At 45.6% G+C, this 17,662-nt stretch overlaps 1 protein-coding gene across 1 annotated transcript in view; it reads left to right on the forward strand.

Annotated features, from left to right (window-relative positions):
* Positions 1-16,669: 16,669 nt before the first annotated feature.
* Positions 16,670-17,662, forward strand: part of LOC144806010 (phospholipase A2 inhibitor and Ly6/PLAUR domain-containing protein-like) — a 48,373-nt gene continuing 47,380 nt past the window's right edge. Inside the window, exon 1 of the mRNA XM_078672468.1 lies at positions 16,670-16,781. Coding sequence (XP_078528594.1) covers positions 16,730-16,781 — 52 coding nt within the window. The 5' untranslated portion in view covers positions 16,670-16,729. The remainder of the gene's footprint in view (positions 16,782-17,662) is intronic.

Genomic DNA, 17,662 nt, shown 5'->3' on the forward strand with positions numbered 1-17,662 from the left:
TTGAATCCTGATGGTGCAGTGAGCAAGGGACTCATGTCTGAGCATACCCTTCCACACTTATGGTGGCCAACATAATTTCAAAAAGGGGGTGGTGATGGACAGAGTATCTGAGTTAATCAGAACACTCCTACCCAGTCAACAGATCAGGGCTTGATCCATCACCATTTTTTATCTCACTGCACCATCCCAGTTTAGAACCTGGCTATATGCAAATTAGTCTGTCCCTGGCCCAGTGCATCATGGGAACAGGGCAGACCAAACTACCAAGCCAATTCTTCACTGGAAAGGAAACAAGCTTCCGGGGACCGGTTTCTGGCATTACAGCCGACTTCGGCCCGGCTTGCTTGAATCCTGATGGTGCAGTGAGCAAGGGACTCATGTCTGAGCATACCCTTCCACACTTATGGTGGCCAAAATAATTTCAAAAAGGGGGTGGTGATGGACAGAGTATCTGAGTTAATCAGAACACTCCTACCCAGTCAACAGATCAGGGCTTGATCCATCACCGTTTTTTAGCTCACTGCACCATCCCAGTTCAGAACCTGGCTATATGCAAATTAGTCTGTCCCTGGCCCAGTGCATCATGGGAACAGGGCAGACCAAACTACCAAGCCAATTCTTCACTGGAAAGGAAACAAGCTTCCGGGGACCGGTTTCTGGCATTACAGCCGTCTTCGGCCCGGCTTGCTTGAATCCTGATGGTGCAGTGAGCAAGGGACTCATGTCTGAGCATACCATTCCACACTTATGGTGGCCAAAATAATTTCAAAAAGGGGGTGGTGATGGACAGAGTATCTGAGTCACAGAGTTTGCATCCCCCCTCCAGAGGACCAATACGTCGTCTATATACCGACGCCACAACCTCATGTAGGACTTCCATGGGCAGGATTCGTGGTAGATGATGTCACGTTCAAATGCGCCCACGTACAAACCTGCTAGGCTTGGCGCAAAAACACTGCCCATGGAGGTCCCATGGGTCTGGAGGTACAAGTTGTTTTCAAATTCGAAAAAGTTTCAAGTTAGTGCAATCTCCGTTAGATGCAGAACAAAGGCTCTCGGTGTTTGATAAGACCAATCCTCTGTGGAAAAGTAAATTTTGCCATGTTCTGTGTCCCTACGTGTTCCCCATCTTATGTTATGTGTGCATGATTAATATGCATATGTACTCCCCATGATCGATTAAAGACGCAATTACAGTTGTGTCCATCTCTAGTATGCCAGTTCCAGTTCTCGTGAAAGCTACGAGTATTAGGCCTATGTAAAGTTACGTTGCCACGTTTCACAGTGTGCACGTTATTTCATTGTAAAGTCCCCGTTTCTAGGCCTCAAAAGGGCCCGGACTCAGATTCAGCTCCTGTCTCCTGAACCCTCTCCGAGGAGCGATACAGCCCCCACCTGTATCCCTGACCCTTCACTTACTTCCTGCCTCACAGTGCCCGGCTCGGCCTGGCTCTGCCTGCTAGTCTGCCAAGAGTATGTTATGATTCCAGTTATCAGTCCAGCTCTCCTTCTCTGCATTCCTAAGCTACTGAATCGCATCAATAGTTTCCGTCATGGTCTAGCCTTTACGTCTCCATGTAAGAGAAATACTGTATTAATGGTCATTTAATATTCCTCAACACGCACTACATGTAGAATAATGCATGCACCAGTCTTAGAGTCTGTTAGCCTCTACCCTGATAACTTTTGGATTCTATCAACATGTTCTCTAAACATCAGATACTAGATAGTGTTTAGGTACATGTCGCTCTGACTCTCCAGACTTCAGTCTCTTCTTCTAGCGCAGAAGTCATAGCCCCCAGCTTCTCCCTAGTAACACGTCATTGCCAGTTTGCGCGCACCACTAGGTTAGAGGTCCCGGCTCCTTAGGTAGCCCCCTCCATGTTTCCGCCCCGTTTATGACATATTCTGTTACGTTTACATCACATGTCTATGTATACGCCCTGTTCACGCCTCCTGTTACACCTACTTTCTGCCTTATCTTTCGCGACTGCTACAGGCCCTGCCCACTGCTACGCCTATTGTATTGAACATCATGCATTTTGTTTAACTATATATGCTTGTGCACTGTTATTAAAAGTTGCTAGCCATCCCAGATCTTCCCCGTGCAGGTTGTCCTGTTCCTGTCCTTTATGCTGTATTAAACCTGCAAACTCCGACTACCTCGAATCTTGACTCTTATTTATTGAGCTATCTGTTATTGTATATCTAGTCAAAAATAGAGGTATTATTTATTTATTTACCACATAATGGCGCCCGAATAGGGACTTGCCCTTTCCCCACGTGCCGGTGAAGCCACGCAAGCCCCCTGATCCTCTGCAGCCGTGACGGAACCATACCGTGCACGTGCAGATATTTCTGCTTCAAGTATCCCTCAGGCCCACGGAGGAGACGGAGGTTGCGGTCCAGCATCCAGACGAGGCGGTGGAGGAACGCGGCGAGTCCCGACCAGAGCCCAAGCCGAGAGTCCAAGGTCCGAGGTACCCGGAGGCCCACCCGTAACAGAAGTCCGAAGTTCGTCCGTCCGGCGTCGTAGCAGTCCAGTCCAGTCCGAGGCCTTCCGTTCTTGCTGCCCGGTGAGTACCGTTGCTGGGGTAGTATCTAGACAGGGTCAATTGCATTGTCTCTGGTCCGTGGGTTTGGGTACACAGATCCAACACGAAGTGTCCACTTAGGTGGATGCGGGTCCTGACGTGTCTCTTTATGAGACCGGTAAGTTTCGTACTGTTTTAGCAGTGCATCTAGTTTCTGTTCTAGTCTGTTCTGTTCTCGAGAAATTCATGTATTCTGTTTTCAGTATTCCAGGTAGTATTTTGTCCGAACTGTTATTTTAAATGTCATTCATGTATTTCAATGTCGTGGTATGAAAGTGGTGTATCTTCAGTAATTATCGTGTTCATTGTGTATCGTATTGTGTCTAGATTACAGTTCAGTCATGCCTCTGTTCTCAAAATTACGTCAGTTAAGAACTAGAAAAGGTCTGTTAGAAGAAGCAGTTCCTGTCCCGCCTAGGGACAGTCCAGGTCATTTTATGTATCAAAAGCATGGCATAAGTGCCATATTGTATCTAGATTTGTGGGTGGAGTACACCAAACAGTTAGAAGAAAAGTACAGATGGCCCGTATCGGGTACATGGGATGCCGAGTGCATCATGCGAGTAGAAGAAGCATTATGGAAAAAGAAAGCCAGACAGTCCCAGAAAGATGCCATCGAGTTATGGCGCAAAGAATCTCATAAAAGAACGGAAAAAGAAATCAGAAAGTCAGAATTAAGTAGAGAATCCTTAGAAAGAGCCCAAGAAAGGGAACTAATCGAAATAGGTGAACGAGTTAAAACCGAACAGTCAGACAGACAGAGGAATGCCCTCATTAAGGGTATGTATCCTCTTCTTGCCGAGGGCTTGCCAAAAGCAACCCCGGAGGCATCCAGTAATTTTCCGCCACCCTTAGTTCCGACCAAGCTACGTCACCAACCGACCGCAGCTGATATTTTTCTCTCGTCCTATTTGGACGACACAGTCCCAGAATATGCAAATCCTGTTCCACCAGCTCCTGTAAATAATGTAATTCATGGTCCTCCAGTCACCGGGGCACCTGTTGCAGTACCTGTTACGGTACCCCCAGTCCAGTCCGTAGTACAAATTCCCGCCACATCAGTCACTCTGCCAGCACGAAGAGTATCAGTCGATGATTCCAGTATAGGGGCCGCGGGAGGAGGTCCTCCTGGCACCCCGCCGCCAAACAGGCGTTTAGGAGCAGTCGAGTTACATGAACGTGCGTTACAGCGTACGCCCAAATATCAGTCCATTGCAGAAATCAGACGAGTTCTTACTGAATGCTGTTATGATCCAGTCCCAGGCGAGGATAGTATGGTTCTATATTCCGTACGTATAAGACAGGTGTCCGAGTATTTGGTCACCCTACCGAATATGAAAGAAGATCTAGACAGAATGTATCGATTCATTCGTACAGGACAAGATCCAGAAAGTATTGCTGAAGTCATGTCTCTCAGGAAATCCGAGATCCAGTTTATGCTATTAAAGTTTCTGATCAATTGTTTAATACGGGAACAAGATTCCCCGACTAAAGATCCGACCGAAATGAAAGTTCTGACAAGGTGGAGTGATAATATAGCCGAGGGTAAGCACAAGACACTCAATAGTATAGAGAGTATGTACAAGAAAATTCGTAAAGAAATAATAAGGTTACATGAACAACGCAAAGAAGCTCTAGGACGCGAGAAAGAAAATGACTCTTCTACTGAAGAGGTAGAGGACGAGAATACCGCCAGAATAGCGTATGTAGGTAAATCTAGATTTCCAGACCGACAGTCACGCCTAGAACACAAGAAAGTCTTTCATCTTCCAGCACCAGAACAAGGCTCCCTAGAACAAGTATTTCAAGCTACCGATCACATTCTGAAATCACGAATCGGTTATAGTGAGTTAAGTACCATGCATGAACAAGAACTAGCCCGATCAGCAGTCCGATGGATTACTGATTCTACCACTTTTCCAGACGAAATAGTGGCACACATGTTTCTGAAACTGCCCCCAGCCGAGCAGCGACTGGTGGGTATGTATATGATCCAGCACCTCATTACACTGTATGAGGGTCAACATTCTGATCCAGGTCCGTTACATGATGTCCTGAACGAGTTACTCCAGTATAGATGGAAAGGTTTAGGTACCGATTTAATTAGTGTCATTCTAGAACAGCGTCACAAATATAGAACGTTTCTGAACCCGCATTTTGTTCATGTCACACCTCCAGAAAATAAACCGTTTTATATAGATAGACAGCATCCGCTACGAGAAGTACACCCAGTTAGGACAGCGGATGGTGAAATGCAACGAGTATTTGTTTACACCCCAGTCACCAAGATGGAACTCTTAGAGATGAAGAAATTAATTCCCTGTCACGACAAAGATCCAGCAGGGTTCCACCGAGAATTAAAGGACATGCTCCGTATGGGAGAATACACGTATCCAGATATCATTAAAATGCTAAAAGTCCTGTTGCCTGCGGGCATATACGAAAAACTCAAGGAAAAAGATTGGGAGGTGGGAGAGAAAAAGATCGATTGGACAGCTCTAGAAGCTGAAGATAAGATACGAGTACCAGGTACCGGTCTTGGAGACAAATGTAAAGAATTACCAGAATTATTAATACAAGTTTTACCTAGATTATTAGCGACTAAAAAGGAAGACTGGGATGCGATCTCAGCCTGTAAACAGAAACTAGACGAAGACACTAGTGATTTTTATTCCAGATTTGAGAAATGTTTTATAATAAACAGTGGTTTGAAGACGAGTAGCGAGTCATACCCTCATCTTTTTGTTACTAAACTAGTCGAGAATTCAAGTCCACAAGTTAAAAATCGAGTTTTGAAAGTCGAAAGTACATGGCAAGCTAGTACCCCGTCACAGATGTTACAGATGCTCCAGTACCACCAGAATAGAATCAGAGAAGAGCAAGAACACGAGAGAAGACGTATGAAAGACACGAAAATGAAAGTACTAGTTGCACAATCTGTTCCTCAAGACAGTCAGAAGAGGGGTCCGAATCAAGCCAGTCATCCTGCAGCTCCCGTTAAAGGGACATGCAATTATTGTAAACAGCCAGGTCATTTTATAAACGAGTGTGCAGTTCTGAAACACAATATAGCCACTGGTAAAACTAAAGAAAGACCACGTCCGCCTAGACAAGAACAAGTTTCACAGTCTTCTCAGCCACAGAATGCACAACAGACCGTTACAGCACCGCAGCCTATCGCTGCAACACAGCATGTTACACAGCAGATGTACCAGTATGCACAGACAGAGTATCCAGAGTATCAAGCATATTCATGAAACAGCCTAGAGAGGGAGGTAGGCTTGCCTCTCATCGAGATTCCTGTAGATCAAGAAGGTCCCTATGTTCACAGTCAAGTATTAGGGAAAGACAGAAAGTTTCTGATTGATACAGGGGCAAGTAGGACGACTATTAGTCATGACGAGGTTCCAGGGGCTCCGCTCTCAGGCTCTAGAAATGTTTCCCTTGGATTTTCAGGAAAGCCAATTGTTAACGAGATATCAAAGCCAGTTACTCTAGAAGTTGGTCCATTGTCCCGAACTACTGATCTATTACTTACGAAATCATGTCCAGAAAATTTGTTAGGCATTAAGACACTGAAAGAATTAGGTGCAGTTATTTGCTGCTCCCCAGAGGGAATACGTTTGTTTTTACGTGACTTAAAGGGTCACTATGTATTACGAGATTTTGATCCGAGATTGTCTAATGTTCCGCAGCATCTATGGGCACAAGGTCCAACTGATGTAGGTTTTATGCAAATCACACCCCATCGTGTGACTCTCAAGCAAGGTGTAGTGTTACCACGAATCAGACAGTACAGATTGCCACCTGAGGCTGTAGCAGCCTTATCCAAAATTATTGACGAGCTCATGGCTCAAGGAGTAGTTGTAGAAACTGACTCCAATGTATGTAATTCTCCTATCATTCCAGTCATGAAACGTACTGATCCAAATGCACCCCCAGTATATCGATTAGTGATTGACCTTCGAGAACTCAATAAATGTATCATTCCCCAGTACCCAGTTGTTCCAGATATCTCATCTCTATTGACAGCTATTGATCCTGAGGCAATATTTTTTACCGTAATCGACCTCAAGAATGCATTTTTAAGTGTTCCAATTCATCCAGACAGCCAGTACCTTTTCGGTTTTTGTTTAAATGGAAGGAGCTATAAATTTACACAAGCTCCTCAAGGTTTCACAGAAAGTCCTAGCATTTACAGTCAAGCACTTAAGAGACAACTAGACAACATTCACATGCCAACTGACACTGCCCTGCTCCAATATGTCGATGATCTACTGATCACAGCCCGTTCTGAACGTGCTTGCGAGCGAGCGTCACTTACAGTTCTGTATTTCCTAGCCGAGATGGGGCACAAGGTGTCCCCTTCAAAACTTCAATTCTGTGTCCAGCAAGTGATCTACTTAGGCCACTTACTGTCCAAGTGGGGTAGGCAGTTGACACCTGACCGTATCCAGTTAATAGCGAGTCTTCCACAGCCCAAGACACAGAAGGAGGTACGAGCATTTATCGGCCTTACTTCTTACTGCAGACAATGGATTCCTCAGTATGCATTTTTAGCCAAGCCACTGATACAGTTAACGACACAGGAGGCAGCCGTATCGACTGTTCTCCCTTGGACATCTGAACATACACTTAGTTTTAATGAGTTGAAGAAAGCTTTATGCCAAGCACCTGTTCTAGCTACACCGAACTACAGTAAGCCTTTTACACTTTTTGTCACAGAACGCGATGGTACAGCATTATCTGTTCTCACACAAGATCAAGCCGGACAATACAAGCCCTGTGCTTATTTTTCGAGCACACTAGATCCAGTAGCCCAGGCTCTGCCTGCGTGCCTCAAGTCAGTTGCCGCCACAGCACTAGCTATCAGACAAAGTGATTCCATAGTATTAGGACACTCCCTGACAGTACAAGTTCCACACTCTGTGGAAGTTCTTTTAAACCGAACACAGACTCAGCACTTGACAATTGCACGTTTGACAGGTTATGAACTGACACTATTCCAGCCACACATAGACATCAGACGCTGCAACGTTCTAAATCCTGCTACACTGTTACCGTCAGTTACTTCAAATCCTGCCACACATGATTGTGTGGAAGTAGTTAACACTATGACTAAGCCAAGACAAGATCTGACAGATATTCCATTACCAAATCCCGACCTAACACTTTATGTGGATGGTTCATGTATGAGAACAAGTACAGGAGAACTAGTCGCCACGTATGCAGTGACTACTGACACTGAAGTTATTGAAACACACCGTATTGACACCCTGTCTGCTCAAGCAGCAGAGCTAGTCGCTCTGACACAAGCCTGCATACATGCCAAGAACCTGAAAGTTAATATTTACACAGATTCACGCTACGCATTCGGAGTCGTACACGACTTTGGAGTGCTCTGGCAGGAGAGAGGTTTCATGACTTCTCATGGAACCAAGATTCAGCATGGTTTCCTTATTCAAGCTCTGTTAGATGCAATACATTTACCGACATCTATCGCTATCATGAAGTGCAAAGCACATACTAAAGTTACTGACATTATTTCCCAAGGTAATGATCTAGCGGATCGAACAGCCAAGCTTACAGCTCAGACTCCAGACATACCAGTTAGCAAGACACCGACATCCACTCCAGAACAGACTACTTGTATGACAGTTAAGGACCCTACTCAAGATATCATAGATATCCAGTTACATGCTACTCCCGAAGAAATTAAGAAATGGTCCGAACAAGGAGGGGTCCAGACAGATCAGGGATGGGTGACGAAGGGAAAGGCCACATGGTTTCTCCCCGACTCTATGGTTCAAGTCATTATCAATACCGCACATAGTCCTGCACACTTAGGAGAAAAAGCCATGTTAGACAGTATCCAGAACATTTGGTTCAACAAGCATTTACGAGCTGCAGCCAAGCAGAAAGTCCGTACCTGTATGATATGTTGTCAGTTCAATCCAGGTAAAAGTGTCCCGGTGGAACAAGGTGGATTCCAGCCTCCTGACCACCCTTTTGAAGTCCTCCAGATGGATTATATTCAGATGGAGCGATGTCGAGGTTTCAAGTATGTTCTTGTAGTTGTATGCGCTTTGTCCAGGTGGACAGAAGCATATCCAGTCCCAGATTATACAGCCGCGACCACTGCCAAGCAGTTGGTTCGTGAATTCTTCCCCCGCTATGGACTCCCTAGGGTCGTGTATTCTGATAACGGCCAGCCATTCTCATCTGAACTAATGAAGCATGTTTCCCTGTTGTTAGGGTACCAGTGGAAGTTCCATTGTGTACGCCATCCAGAAGCAGCCGGTCTCGTAGAGAGACATAATCAAACCTTGAAAATCCGTATTGCCAAAGTCTGTCAAGAAAAAGGTGTAGACTGGTTAGTTGCCCTGCCAGTCGCCCTATTTTATATGCGCATGGTCGCACACTCCAGATCAGGTCTGTCCCCTTATGAGGTCGTATTCGGCCGCCCCCCGAATATGTGGGGTACACCCAGACCCCGAAGTATTACAGATGTTTCCAGTAATATGCTGACAGATTACCTAGCTTCCTTGATGTCTGCCCTACACTCTTGTCGTTCACAGGTTGCCGCTGCATTTCCCGACAATACTGAAGTCAAGCCACACGAGATCCTTCCCGGCACCCTGGTCTTAATCCGAAATTTTGATCGTTCAAGTCCGCTGGAGCCTCGCTGGAAGGAGCCGAAGTTAGTCCTTTTGACCACCCGCACGGCCGTGAAGTTGGAAGGGAGAAAAGGCTGGGTGCATCTGTCGCATGTTAAGAAATTCCACGGACTAAGACCTAAAACTTTAAATAACACTTCTACAGACACTTTTATCAAGGACTGTCCCGCTAATGACTTTGATTCAAAGGATCCCCTGTTAGAGAAAACTCCGCAACAGGAGTATAAACAGAAGCTCCGGTCTAGTAAAATAAGTCAGCCAGTTTAATTGTCTAAGTCCCCCTGGGTGAAACGGTTAGACAGGTATCTGACATGTATGAAATAGACCCCCATAGTGAGAGAGTTAGTCAAAACTCAATCCGATGTATCGTGTTTCTAAGTTTTATATTGTTTTTGAGCTTGATGGTTACCTGCACGAGTTATGCATTTCATTTATGTTTTCCAATTTCTCATGTAAATAAGTTTTCTAATGCTACAGTAGAGCACACGTTTAGTGATCTGCCTCCTCATGAACTATCTTATCGTCTTGCTATGCGCAACAATACATTTATCCGTATGTTACATTATTCACACCAGACCAGCAATGCCACTAATTGTTGGGTGTGTGGTCGACTCCCCCCTTTCCAGACACCGAAGGGAGTTCTGCCACTCTTTCCTTATCCGTTTTCACATAATGGTTTATGTGGAGCCTGGTCCATGTTAACGTCATCATCAAATGATATGTCCCTTCTGAATAGTACATGTTTTCCAGACAAGCAAGGTCTCTCCCACAGAACAGGGTTAGATCTAGAAAATGAAGTTTATAATTTGGGTAATTATTCTTCGAATTTTATGGTCCTGAATGTCCAGTCTGATCCTACTCCAGACTTACCTGCTATTTCAGTACTACCAGTCAAAGGCGAATTATGTGTCAGAAATAATGGTTCCGTCCATGTAGGACACAGTGATTGTACTACTATTGTCAAGTATAGTGACAGTGGGAAATCTATTTTCAAAGCTTCACGTCATTCTTATTTTGTTTGTGGTCAGACCGCATATGTTCGTCTGCCCCTCGATTGGGATGGAACATGTTACATTGCCTTCCTACTGCCACCAGTTTTCCTAGCCCCATCTGATTATCATAGAAACACACATCTAGTACACATTAGACATAGAAGGGAGATCGAGTCCCCGATTGTCGATCAAACTGAAACTGCTCTAGAATAGTATACAGATTTCAATAAAGGTTTCTTCTTCTTTATAGGACCTATCCAGAATAGTAAGTTAATCCGTAGGTTAACAAGAACCCTTGAAGCAGTAGTGAATGAGACTGCCTCTGCCCTAGGTAACTTAACCGAAGAGCAATCTGCTATGAGATTTGTCGTGCTCCAAAATCGTCTCGTTCTTGACGTCATACTGGCCGATAGAGGAGGAGCATGTAGAGTCATCGGATCTAGTTGCTGCATTTTTATTCCTAATAACGCGCCGTCTGTTTATTCAGCTATAACCAGACTTCATAAAATTGCCCATCAGTTACACCAGAATCCAGGCACCTGGACATGGTCCGGTTGGTTCTGGAGTATAGTTTCTGTCTGGGGATGGAAAGTATTGTCATTTCTAGGTATTGCAGTAACGATCATATTCAGTTGCTGCCTCTGTATACAATGTGGCCCTGCGATTTGCGGCATTTGTGCTACATCTTGTATTCCTAGTCCCAAGTCCCGTCCTAGATCCCGTTCCAAGAAAATTCGAGACGAACAAATGATACTGTATGAAATGATAGATGGTATCATGAATATTGATGTTTCCTGATGGAAACGTAGTGACAAGGAGGGAATGTGGAAAAGTAAATTTTGCCATGTTCTGTGTCCCTACGTGTTCCCCATCTTATGTTATGTGTGCATGATTAATATGCATATGTACTCCCCATGATCGATTAAAGACGCAATTACAGTTGTGTCCATCTCTAGTATGCCAGTTCCAGTTCTCGTGAAAGCTACGAGTATTAGGCCTATGTAAAGTTACGTTGCCACGTTTCACAGTGTGCACGTTATTTCATTGTAAAGTCCCCGTTTCTAGGCCTCAAAAGGGCCCGGACTCAGATTCAGCTCCTGTCTCCTGAACCCTCTCCGAGGAGCGATACAGCCCCCACCTGTATCCCTGACCCTTCACTTACTTCCTGCCTCACAGTGCCCGGCTCGGCCTGGCTCTGCCTGCTAGTCTGCCAAGAGTATGTTATGATTCCAGTTATCAGTCCAGCTCTCCTTCTCTGCATTCCTAAGCTACTGAATCGCATCAATAGTTTCCGTCATGGTCTAGCCTTTACGTCTCCATGTAAGAGAAATACTGTATTAATGGTCATTTAATATTCCTCAACACGCACTACATGTAGAATAATGCATGCACCAGTCTTAGAGTCTGTTAGCCTCTACCCTGATAACTTTTGGATTCTATCAACATGTTCTCTAAACATCAGATACTAGATAGTGTTTAGGTACATGTCGCTCTGACTCTCCAGACTTCAGTCTCTTCTTCTAGCGCAGAAGTCATAGCCCCCAGCTTCTCCCTAGTAACACGTCATTGCCAGTTTGCGCGCACCACTAGGTTAGAGGTCCCGGCTCCTTAGGTAGCCCCCTCCATGTTTCCGCCCCGTTTATGACATATTCTGTTACGTTTACATCACATGTCTATGTATACGCCCTGTTCACGCCTCCTGTTACACCTACTTTCTGCCTTATCTTTCGCGACTGCTACAGGCCCTGCCCACTGCTATGCCTATTGTATTGAACATCATGCATTTTGTTTAACTATATATGCTTGTGCACTGTTATTAAAAGTTGCTAGCCATCCCAGATCTTCCCCGTGCAGGTTGTCCTGTTCCTGTCCTTTATGCTGTATTAAACCTGCAAACTCCGACTACCTCGAATCTTGACTCTTATTTATTGAGCTATCTGTTATTGTATATCTATTCAAAAATAGAGGTATTATTTATTTATTTACCACATAATGGCGCCCGAATAGGGACTTGCCCTTTCCCCACGCGCCGGTGAAGCCACGCAAGCCCCCTGATCCTCTGCAGCCGTGACGGAACCATACCGTGCACGTGCAGATATTTCTGCTTCAAGTATCCCTCAGGCCCACGGAGGAGACGGAGGTTGCGGTCCAGCATCCAGACGAGGCGGTGGAGGAACGCGGCGAGTCCCGACCAGAGCCCAAGCCGAGAGTCCAAGGTCCGAGGTACCCGAAGGCCCACCCGTAACAGAAGTCCGAAGTTCGTCCGTCCGGCGTCGTAGCAGTCCAGTCCAGTCCGAGGCCTTCCGTTCTTGCTGCCCGGTGAGTACTGCACCATCCCAGTTCAGAACCTGGCTATATGCAAATTAGTCTGTCCCTGGCCCAGTGCATCATGGGAACAGGGCAGACCAAACTACCAATCCAATTCTTCACTGGAAAGGAAACAAGCTTCCGGGGACCGGTTTCTGGCATTACAGCCATCTTCGGCCCGGCTTGCTTGAATCCTGATGGTGCAGTGAGCAAGGGACTCATGTCTGAGCATACCCTTCCACACATTTGTGGCCAAAATAATTTCAAAAAGGGGGTGGTGATGGACAGAGTATCTGAGTTAATAAGAACACTCCTACCCAGTCAACAGATCAGGGCTTGATCCATCACCGTTTTTTAGCTCACTGCACCATCCCGGTTCAGAACCTGGCTATATGCAAATTAGTCTGTCCCTGGCCCAGTGCATCATGGGAACAGGGCAGACCAAACTACCAAGCCAATTCTTCACTGGAAAGGAAACAAGCTTCCGGGGACCGGTTTCTGGCATTACAGCCATCTTCGGCCCGGCTTGCTTGAATCCTGATGGTGCAGTGAGCAAGGGACTCATGTCTGAGCATACCCTTCCACACTTATGGTGGCCAACATAATTTCAAAAAGGGGGTGGTGATGGACAGAGTATCTGAGTTAATCAGAACACTCCTACCCAGTCAACAGATCAGGGCTTGATCCATCACCATTTTTTAGCTCACTGCACCATCCCAGTTCAGAACCTGGCTATATGCAAATTAGTCTGTCCCTGGCCCAGTGCATCATGGGAACAGGGCAGACCAAACTACCAAGCCAATTCTTCACTGGAAAGGAAACAAGCTTCCAGGGACCGGTTTCTGGCATTACAGCCGACTTCGGCCCGGCTTGCTTGAATCCTGATGGTGCAGTGAGCAAGGGACTCATGTCTGAGCATACCCTTCCACACTTATGGTGGCCAAAATAATTTCAAAAAGGGGGTGGTGATGGACAGAGTATCTGAGTTAATCAGAACACTCCTACCCAGTCAACAGATCAGGGCTTGATCCATCACCGTTTTTTAGCTCACTGCACCATCCCAGTTCAGAACCTGGCTATATGCAAATTAGTCTGTCCCTGGCCCAGTGCATCATGGGAACAGGGCAGACCAAACTACCAAGCCAATTCTTCACTGGAAAGGAAACAAGCTTCCGGGGACCGGTTTCTGGCATTACAGACGTCTTCGGCCCGGCTTGCTTGAATCCTGATGGTGCAGTGAGCAAGGGACTCATGTCTGAGCATACCCTTCCACACTTATGGTGGCCAAAATAATTTCAAAAAGGGGGTGGTGATGGACAGAGTATCTGAGTCACAGAGTTTGCATCCCCCCTCCAGAGGACCAATACGTCGTCTATATACCGACGCCACAACCTCATGTAGGACTTCCATGGGCAGGATTTGTGGTAGATGATGTCACGTTCAAATGCGCCCACGTACAAACCTGCTAGGCTTGGCGCAAAAACACTGCCCATGGAGGTCCCATGGGTCTGGAGGTACAAGTTGTTTTCAAATTCGAAAAAGTTTCGAGTTAGTGCAATCTCCGTTAGATGCAGAATAAAGGCTTTCGGTGTTTGATAAGACCAATCCTCCAGGAATAGGATGTCTTCCAGCACACGTAGTGTTTCCCGCTGCGGAATATTTGTATATAAAGCCTCTATGTCGAGCCTGATAAGATATTCAGAATCCGGGTCGAAAGGCATGTCTTTGAGGTGGTTCAAGATGTCTAAAGTATCCCTAAGATAAGCTGGGAGTTTCTGGATCAAAGGTTTACGGTAGAAGTCACAAAATTGTGACAGTGGTACCAGCAATGACCCCATCCCGGGATGGGGTCGTTGCTGGAACGAAATGTCATGCACTGACATCCCTCATTGATTCCTTGCTGAGAGTGGTGGGAAATCCTGACTCGGGTCATGGCTAACAGTAGCTCTTATTATGATGGTCGTCCCAATCTGCCCGATTAGGACAGGACCACCATGCTTTTATCTACTGCAGTTTGTGATTAGGCCCAGGATCAGGGCTGCAGCTCAAACCGCTGTAGAAAAGGTCACGTTGTGCATAACCAAGTGGTGCATGGTACACGGTGCATGGATGTGTGTGGGGTGGGCACTTGGCTGGAAACCACCTTAACTGAGTTTTAGTTTTTTCGTAACTGAGAATATACATGTAATTTCTATAAAAAAATTCACTCACAGCTCTGAAACACTCTAGGCCTGAATGCCAGAAAGAGGTAAAACATGTGTTGGCTGTGCACTCCTCAGTGTGTTTCTGAAATTAATAAGGTGAGTAAGAAGCCGGAAATTAAGGAAGAAAAGGAAATAGAAAAGATAAACTGTACTATATAATTCTGATACAAGTCTGCGTTATGCATGCTATCCGCATCTTCATGTTAAATGATTTAGTCAGACTCAGGTTACAGATTGTAGAATTCCAATTTGCACATTTACTCAAAACGTATGAATTTATGAATGAGTTAATATACAAAAAGAGGAATCTGCAGCATATGTAGCAGAAAGCAGAACAGATAGTATGATGGAATGGGATGAGGTATTTACCACACAACACAATAACCGGACAAAGATATCCAGGGTGCAGTACTTTCTGGGTGTGGTAAATACCACATGTAAAAAACACAGTTGATGGACGGAATGTAGAACAATGTCATACATTCACCCCAGTACAAAGATCTGGGCCTAAATCCATCATTTTTTTGCACTCCACACCACCCTGGGTTAGACACTGGCTATATGCAAATCAGCTCTGATCCTGTGCCTCATGGGAACAGTCCAGTCCGAACTACCAAGCCATGTCTTTCCCAGACTGGAATCAAGCATCCAAGGACCGGTTTCTGGCTATCAGCCTTCATCAGCCTGGATAGCTTGACTCCAGTGGTGAGGAGAGCCTGGGACTCACGTCTGAGCATACCCAGCCCACTCGGGGTGAAAATTGCAAAAAAACACAGTTGATGGACAGAATGTAGAACAATGTCATACATTCACCCCAGTACAAAGCTCTGGGCCTAAATCCATTGTTTTTTTGCTCTCCACACCACCCTGGGTTAGACACTGGCTATATGCAAATCAGCTCTGACCCTGTGCCTCATGGGAACAGTCCAGTCCGAACTACCAAGCCATGTCTTTCCCAGACCGGAATCAAGCATCTGAGGACCGGTTTCTGGCTATCAGCCTTCTTCAGCCTGGATAGCTTGACTCCAGTGGTGTGGAGAGCCTGGGACTCACGTCTGAGCATCCCCAGCACACTCGGGGTGAAAATTGCAAAAAACACAGTTGATGGACAGAATGTAGAACAATGTCATACATTCACCCCAGTACAAGGATCTGGGCCTAAATCCATCATTTTTTTGCACTCCACACCACCCTGGGTTAGACACTGGCTATATGCAAATCAGCTCTGACCCTGTGCCTCATGGGAACAGTCCAGTCCAAACTACCAAGCCATGTCTTTCCCAGACCGGAATCAAGCATCCAAGGACCGGTTTCTGGCTATCAGCCTTCTTCAGCCTGGATAGCTTGACTCCAGTGGTGTGGAGAGCCTGGGACTCACGTCTGAGCATCCCCAGCACACTCGGGGTGAAAATTGCAAAAAACACAGTTGATGCACCTGAGGACCAATCCGTCACTCCAGCAATTCAGAAAATACATCACTTTTCAATTGAGCAACTACCATGCAGCAGTTAAAGACCCTTACAGGTGATTTGCTGTGCTTTATAAATGCTGATTGACTGATTGATTGATTGACGTAGAAAATACTCCACCACGTGGTAAATACCCGTAAGTAAATTATTATGACTCCTACTCATATTTATATATGATTGTTGGATTGGAATTGAGCTCAGCACTTATAATCATGGCCTCAGCACAATTTGGTATTTACTCAACAAATCTGCAGTACATCATTTCCTACAGTATATTTCCAAGGGATGACGCCAGCAACCAGAGAAGTGCTCCCAGTCACACACAACGAGTTTGGCCACATCCTGTGAACATACTTCAGGAATTCTGTGCCCCAACCCCCTTCTGTGAGAGTATAAAAGGCACGCCCTGAGCATGAGATGTGCAGAAGACCCAGCAAGTGATCCAGGTCAGAGACTCCATCCCCTACTCCTTACTCTGCTAGCACCATGAGGGCCATACTTGCGGCTGTGGTCATGCTCCAGGCACTGATAACTGGAGGTAAGATGGTCATAAACTTGTGCAGTTTTGATTGTTGTGAGTATACACTAAGGTGCACATAGATATTAAGAGAATAATGATCAGGACAGAGCTTACTTCACTCCAGAAATCTGCTGTAAGTTTAAATGTCCCCGGCCTTCTTTATCTTCTATCATATCATTGTCCTTTTCTCTTGTTTCTGTCTTCCCCTCTATTGTTCATTCTTTATATCAGTTTTAGACAGCCTGTAAATGCCAGGGTCCCCCTCCCTAACCACAAACTCTAGGAGGGGCCTATAGGTAATATTGAAATAACTTGTATTCTTTAGGGTGTGTTGAACTGTACCTTAGGTTCTGCTTTGGTTCGGCCAGGCTGGACCTTGCTATGGTTTTGAGTTCTGTACCTTGGGGCTTGTCCTGCTAGCCTTCCTATGAAAATGCAATCTAATGACCTCATAGAAACCGAGCTCCTTTGGATTGCTTTAATGTTAATGTTACTGTGATTCATAAAGCGCACATATACCCGGAGGTGTCTTGGCGCTGGATGCATGTTAATTTTATATACAATGCAAGAGGTGCATTGGAACAATGATCACAATCATCTTCAGGGCACCTGTTGTCACGGTGACCATTAGATGATCACGAAAATATTTTTGCCTGAAAGTTGATTGTAAGAGGAAGGATGGCTGCTGGCAGCAGAGAAATAACAGAACCAGCCATGCCACCAGACCCTCTTACTACAGGGCTCTCTTGTGTCCTCAGTGTCTCAGAAGGAGATGCACAAACACTTACAGTGCATTCTTGGAAGGATTCTTTTGGTGCAGGGAGGATCTTTAGGGGCGTTTTCCTCTTTCTGTGCATACTGCAGAATGCAGCACATATGAAAAGAGGGAATAACAAAGA

The sequence above is a fragment of the Lissotriton helveticus genome, assembly GCF_964261635.1.
Source record: "Lissotriton helveticus chromosome 1_1 unlocalized genomic scaffold, aLisHel1.1 SUPER_1_unloc_4, whole genome shotgun sequence".
NCBI classification, from domain to species: domain Eukaryota; kingdom Metazoa; phylum Chordata; class Amphibia; order Caudata; family Salamandridae; genus Lissotriton; species Lissotriton helveticus.